The sequence below is a fragment of the Gekko japonicus genome, unplaced genomic scaffold (assembly GCF_001447785.1).
Source record: "Gekko japonicus isolate JY-2015 unplaced genomic scaffold, Gekko_japonicus_V1.1 scaffold1769, whole genome shotgun sequence".
Classification (NCBI taxonomy): Eukaryota; Metazoa; Chordata; class Lepidosauria; order Squamata; family Gekkonidae; genus Gekko; species Gekko japonicus.
Window position 1 is genome coordinate 237,639 of NW_015170940.1, and position 7,582 is coordinate 245,220.

Sequence of the window (7,582 nt, forward strand, 5' to 3'; positions counted from 1 at the left end):
AGAAAAAGCCAACGACAAGGAGGGGGGGGGGGTGGGCCAGCGGCCCGAAGGCCTGAGGTAATTTTACCTCAGACGACGAAAAACAAAAAGACTCCTTTTTTTTTTTTTGGAAAACAGAAAAAGGAAACGAAACTGAAGAAAAACTAAGGCGAAAACGGAGAGCTAGTCACTAAAAGTGATCAAAAGGCAGCGATCCGGCCAGACCTCTCAAAGACAGGTCTGCTCAGCGCGGCGGAAAGGAAAGAACTGGCGGGATGTCCGTGCCTGCCCTTCTGAGCATGCTCACTGGGGCTCCTGGGCATGCTCAGTTGGGCCAGGCACGAAAATCCTTCTAGAAGAGCTTGCTAGGCACCGGCAGATCCAGCGCAGGCGCACTAGATCCCATTGGTGTGAAGCACAGAGACCACGAAGAAGATATTTTGGATAGCACCAGCACTTTTCTGCATGTTAGCTGACAGGTAATCAACATGGCCTTTCATGCGACCAGACGACTGAAAAAGAACTCCAAGGTATCTATAACAATGAACTTGCTCAATGGGATGAGAGTCAATAAACCAATTAAACACCCTAGGCTTGTTGGCAAAAGCCATTATTTTGGTCTTCGTGTAATTTATCTCCAAGCATTTTTGACCACAGTATTGTGAGAGAGCACACAGAGCTCTCTTCCCTTAGGGGTCCTAGAAAGGAAAACTGCATCATCTGCATAAAGTAATATTGGAATGTGTCTGTCTGCAAGCTTCCGAGGGTGGAATTCAACTTTGTACAAAAACTGAACCATGTCATTGATATAAATATTAAATAAAAGTGGCGTGAACTATTAACGAAATTTAGAAATAAGTGTTGTGTGCTCCATCAACTGTAACTATTGTTCTGGCACCCAGCATTTAAGCAGTGACATTCAACATTGAGGTACAAAATACACTTTTGAACACACGCTGTAGGAGTATCACAGAATATGGTGCTGCCATAGTTGGTTCTCTTGGTGCTACCTGCAATGAAATTCAATATACAAGAATGATGTTATCTCTTGGCTCTCTTCCCAGTGAATCTAAATTTCATGCTGTTCCTTTGACCTCCCCTTTCCTTACACTTTTTCTTTTCTTTTTAAAGTTTATTTAAGGATTTTTCTAATCTTTCCTTACACTTCTTGAAACACTGATTCAACATGCCCTGTATCATTAATTGCCCTTCATGTAACTAAACAATGCTATCTGCATGACAGCAGTTCTCCTTCTCTGGCTACTAGCCAGTCTCCTCCCACATGTCTCATACATCCCTTTCCTTACTGCCAAAACTTGTTGTTCTTTTAAAAAGGTCCACTACTAACATAGAGAGCTCTGTCTTTCCCATTTCTTTCTTACCTTGGTTCTTTCCAATGCTTTTCATTGGTACAAATATTACTTCCCATGTTAACCATAATTCTTTTGAATCTCTGTCTGCTCTCAACATCTGTTCCACTAAACCACAACCCACACTTACCAGCTGTTATTTTGTCTTCACATACCAGAAAATTTATGGTGAGAACCCCCCCCCCCAAACCTCTGTTTCTTGAGGGATACATATTACAAAACAAAACAGAAATAATAATAAAGGCTGTGATGAGCCAGTCTTACAATGACCACCTTTATATGACTAGCTTGCATTCTGGGGAGTCAGCAATGCTATTCTGTTCTATTTCTTATGTGGGTTTCTTAGGGTACAATCCAAAGAACTTTTTTCTGCCTCTTGGGTAACCGTTCCCAAAGTCTGTCATTTAGATGATGATGAACAAGTTATAGGCCCCTTTCTCATTGAGCCTAAAGGCAAATTAAAAAATATGAAAAGCAATTTAATCAGAAAGTAAAGACCTCCAATAAACAATGTATCAGAACTCCGATTACAGAATCAGAAAGCAAAATATTGTCTAAGGCAACAAAAACTGTCTGAAGCATAATGAAGAAAGGAGGTTACAGAAGTAGAGGACATTGCACTAAAGAGGGAGGTGATACATACAATAATTATCACAACAGACTACAACATTATCCTTTATGGAAGTGGCCACAAGGGGTTCCATTATATTATGGTTCTACCAGGGGGCATTTTGTAGAAAAAGAGGTGTAGGAGCTCATTAGCATTAACTCATTAGCATAACTTATTTGCATATGCCACACCCCCTGACATCACAGGAAGTGTGTCAGAAGGCAACACCAACCACTCAGGCTCCACTGGACTAGCTATTTGGGGGGGAGGGATGTGCAGATCTTTCCTCGCAGAGGAGGGAGAGCTTGTATCTGAATAAAACTTGAAGCTGCCACTGGACTGTTTTGGACCGGAGGGGGGCTCTGCAACTTACCTGGCTGCTTCTTGCTCTGACTGAGGGCTGCTGGGAGTAGGGGGTGGGGCTTGTTGCATATGCCCACCCCCTGGGCTCTTTACTGCCGGAACTCCGCTCCTGTGCGCTCCTGCAGGAAATGACCCCTGGTTCTAACCCCTTTATAAAAATGCTCTCCTGGACACTACTGTTTTGCACATTCTGCAGAATGATGTAACTGTGTGAGCCTTTCTGAGCACCTTAGGCTAATGGTGTACAAAGGGGGGCCAGGGGCAGTCCGCATCGGGCTCAGCTTGAGGAAGACCTTTGAAGGGGCCCCTCAAAGCTCAAATCAACCTGCTGCCTCCAGCTGAATGTCTTTCTTTTCATTTTTAAAAATGCAGTTTTGGCTGCAGGCAGTAGGAGAGCAGGGAAGTTTCAACATAGCGAAAAACATGCTGGGATCCGCTACACTTCCTCCAAGACTGAAGCAATTGTGCTTACTAAGCCCAACAACTAAGCCAGGATGCTGAGAGCTGTTACAATAATTGCCAGCCTATAGGTATTTTTCCCAATAATCTAGCCTTCTCTCTCCCTTTCCTTGCACCCAGCTCAGCCAGATCCTGCAAAGCAGTAAAGATCTTGCAAAGCAGCAAGATAAAACAGCTTTCCCCTCTTTTAATTTCTCTCCCTCTTTTCCACAAATTTCTTATTCATTTCTGTCTCCCTTCACCTAATTTTTCTGTCTCTCTCTCTCCCCCCCCCATTAATTTTTACTTCTTGTTCTGAAGACCTTCTCATTCCTATTCTGCTTCACAAAGAACGTACTTAAGAGTAGTATAGTAGCAAACCTTTGTTAATATTATGAACAGAAGGGGGGGGAAGCTAATATTTCCCCATGATCTAACAAAGTAGTAAGAGGATGATTCCCCCCCTCCTCCACCCTTTACATGCATGATAATGGAACATTAATCTGTTTTAGTGGCTATATACGTGTGGAGCACAGGGTTGCCAGGTGCTTACTGGCTGCTGGTGGGGGACTCCAGGCTGCTCCCCAGGATCTTCCGGTGTGAGTGTCACAATGACATCACCCAGAAGTGACATCATCATGCTGGGCATGTCATGCGGGGAACGCTGTAGCATTGGTATGTCATTCATGTCTTTTCTCAGGTCTGACTACATTTGCACAAGCTTTTAGTCTTATGTTAAATTCTGTAGGGTTTTCCCAATTAAAACGCGGAGTGCTAATGCCCCCCAAATACAGAGTGAGATTTATTTAGTTCCCTGAGAGTCTGCTACTATGGGATAAAAACTCTTGCTGTTGATTCTTTGATCTCTGGAATAAATGTGGTTGGGATTACCAATCCCCCACCACCTGCCTTTGGAAAATGGACGAACTCTAAACTCAACAAAAATGGACCCCATTCCTGTTTTTTAGAAATGTCTTTTACATTTTGATGTTGAGGTGATCTGATTTCCTAATAATAAACCTATTCTCTCTTCCCAAATTATTCCAAGGTTTCAGTAATCTACTATGATCAATATGTCTTCCCCATATTAGACATACTGTGCCTTAGCCACAAACCAACAACCACATGTTGAAGAGAACATTTAAAAGGAGAAAAGGAGGGGCTCAGTATTTACTGACATCTTAGTATGAGGCTGGAATATACACAGGGAAAGAAACAGCAGCATCTAATGCTAATTATCTTCAGAACTATGTCCATGTGTCTGTTTCAAGCTCTATTACTAAAAATCTTCAGAAAGAACCCTTTCCCATATGATTATTGTGGAGCCTAGACTTGCCTCAGGATTAATATCCTGACAGTAGCAGCCAAGACTTTGATAGAGAGTAAATGGAAAGCAAATACACTTCCTTCAATACAACAGTGGTTGCATAAAGTATGGGATTTTTTCCTGAAAGAAAAAAATCTCCCTCTGGGAAAACTCGGAGGACGTTGAAAGTCACCTATTGAGTCCCCTTGACAAATGGTATCCAATACTTGAGAAAATGAATCTAGATAAATTTGATTGGGAAAACATAAAAGATCTTAAATATAAGTTCCTAACCTATGGCTGAACTTCGGATGTCATTGTGCAAGTATCCATTCACTTTTCCGATTAAGGTTTTGGCGGTTTTGATGGCTTATTTTATCATGATTTTCCATAGTTGTGCCTGTGTTAGGTTTAGGATTGCTAAGGAAGACAGTATTTACCCCTTCTTAAGTACTTGGTGTATTCGGTTTTTTAATGCACTCTGCTGTATTGAAATTTATTTATTTATTGCATTTTTACCTCGCCCTCGCCGCGAATGGGCTCAGGGCGGCTTACACAGGGGCACAAGCCCATACATAAAACCAATGTAAAACAGTAAAAACTATTAAATCACGACAAAACAAATAAAGTGCTCCATACAAACAAGATGGTCTCTGAAGATGGTATCGATCATTTCCTTAGGGTGAAATTGTCCTGCCGATGGTCCAACCCAGTCCAACAGCATCAGTGGCATGCAAATTTATGGCAGTTCTTCCGGGGACCGCTCCCAACCCCGTTGTTTCAGTGGTGGTAGTAGTAGAAGTGGCGGCCCCTATATAAAAGCCTGGCAGAAGAGCTCCTTGTATTTTACCTTGTATAAATACATTAAAAAAAATAGACTTGCCTCAGGGCCCTAGTTGGTTAGACGATAACCTGCATCTGATTTCTCCCTCAAAGCCTACACCCATGATCACCACAGTTTCCCTTGTATTTGAAGAGAAAAGTAATAAATACATAAAAATTCAGCATGTTTGGGACTACAGTGCAGTTACTCCTTATAATTTATTACTCTTCTGTTACTTTATTATTATTTATTAGTCTTCTATTCATATAGAATGGTCTACTATTTGGATAGAATTCAGACAGAGAGGTCTCAGAGAATGGCTATGAGATGTGTACAAGAGCTAATTAGTTACAGTCCAGCAAGAGATTTTTTAGTTGTAAAGAAACTGTGTTAGGAAGGAGGAAAAAAAGATACAGCTATGTATCCATGTAAGTAGCCAAGAGATGAGTAAGGGAAGGAATTCATAGAGTTAGCTTCCCATGTCTAGGATCACAAAGGCTCATCATTCCTTCGTTCCATATGCATATAGAGTTGCCCTTTCACCAGCATCAGGACAGCATCTACAGTCATTCACCCAGAGCTACCAACTGGAACATTCTGAATTACTGACAATCAATAACGTTTTTCGTTTTTTCCTGGCACCCATATATTTTGCAGACTAAAGCTTAAAGTAACCACTTTGCTGTTAATATATTTATTTATAGTTGGCAACAATAATTCCATCTAACTCAGATCCTAGGAAAAAGAGATTCTGAGATATACCAAATGAGCAAAGCACTAATTAATACTCACAATAAGCACCAGTTTAATACTCACATAATAAAGAAGGTCGGTCCACCCTTCCATGGTGATACACTGGAAGACAGTCAGCACAGCAAACAGGATGTTATCAAACTGTGTGATCCCGTAGTTGGGTCCATCCCAGTACTTGTCACACTTGGTCCCATTAGGACAGAGGCGCGCTGGTGCGGCTGTTCCACATGGAACTTCAAGCTTGATTTCCTCTGAGAAGGGATGAGAAAGAGACCATTCATTAAGACTAAGAAAGCAAAACCAGGTAAGAAACAGCATGAAGCAAGGGAAAAAATATGTTACTTGTCTCATAATAACTATGTTTGTTCTACAAGAAATCACTTTCTTATAACTCCCACACAGACTAGGCCAAAAGATTCCCACGCCCACATTTCTTATTCAGGGTGCACACAGAAATACATAAAAACAGGGGTCAGCGTGATTTTTTTTTGCCCTGTCAGATCAACCAGGGTTCCCTCCACCTTCACTCATCAAATGACACATACACCTTCCTCCGCAGCAAATGGTGATTTCCAAATACCCTCCCCCCATGCTTCTAGCTAGCTGTCTGCTTTCTTTGTTTGTTTAAAGCATCATTTTTATGATTATACATATTAACACCTATAAGGCCTGATTTTATGAAAATACTCAGTCATTAATTTTTAAATGAAGAAATTGCTTCAGGGACAAGAAGGAAACTTCTAAGCCAATTAATGCTGTACAGCCCTTTCAGCTTTTAAATTGTTCCCTCTGATGCTTCATCGACAAGAGACTGTGTGGTTGTTACATGGCAAGTACTCCTGTTTTGTATGTACACATGCACTTACCCTCACTACCTTTGTTATCCATACAGAAAATTGTTAAATACTGGGGAGGAACCAGTGGTCGTGGTGCATGTGGGCACCAACGATGTGGAGAAATGCAGTTGTGAGGTCCTGGAGGAGAAATTTAGGCTGCTGGGCAGGAAACTTAGGGGACCTCCAAGGTAACTTTCTCAGAAGTGCTACTTGTTCCACGCGTAGGGCTGGAGAGACAGGCACAGATCAGGAGTCTCAATGCGTGGATGAGACGATGGTGTAGGGGGGAAGGTTTCAAGTTTGTTAGGCACTGGGATGCTTTTTGGAACAAGAGGGAGTTGTACAGGCGAGACAGTCTCCACTTGTCCCAAGAAGGAACCAGGCTGCTGGCACTTAAAATCAAAAAGTGGCAGAGCAGTTTTTAAACTGAATATTGGGGGAAAGCCGACAGGAGATGAAGTCTCTGGTTCGGGTTGGCTCATCTCACAGAGATGAGGGGGTACCTGTTGCTTTTCTACAGGGAGGTGGATTGAAATTGTCCACTGAGACCATGGCTAGTGACATGGACTGCCTGACAAGGTCTTGAGATAGCAAGAGGAAGGTTTCAGGCTTAACTTGTATGGGAAATTATAGCAGTTTCTATACAAATGCTAGAAGTGTCCGAGGTAAAATCGGGGAGTTGGAGTGCTTGGTGTTGGAGGGAAAAATAGACATTGTGGGTATTTCAGAAACTTGGTGGGATGAAGAAAATCAGTGGGATACAGTGATTCCCGGTTATATATTGTATCGGAAGGATGGGGGGGAAGGGTTGGAGGTGGGGTGGCTCTGTATGTCAGAGAGGGTATGAAGACCAGAAAGACTGAGAGGCTAAGAGAATTGGATTCGCTTCTGGAAATGCTATGGGTTGAAATAGGGGGCCCAAAAGGAAGCTTAACACTGGGACTTTGTTATCGCCCACCAGATCAAAAGATAGAGGAGGATTATAAAATGATGAATGAATTCAAGATAGCAGCTAGACAAAAAAACTGTGTCATAACAGGTGATTTTAACTACCCACACAGTGATTGGGTCAATATGTGTTCTAGTCGAGAAAAAGAGATTGAG

General features: G+C 42.1%; 1 protein-coding gene across 1 annotated transcript in view; it reads right to left on the bottom strand.

The window, feature by feature from the left end:
* Positions 1-7,582, bottom strand: part of CACNA1A (calcium channel, voltage-dependent, P/Q type, alpha 1A subunit) — a 345,585-nt gene that overhangs the window by 201,095 nt on the left and 136,908 nt on the right. The window contains exon 6 of the mRNA XM_015418872.1: positions 5,706-5,893. Within this exon, the coding sequence (XP_015274358.1) occupies positions 5,706-5,893 (188 nt within the window). The remainder of the gene's footprint in view (positions 1-5,705; positions 5,894-7,582) is intronic.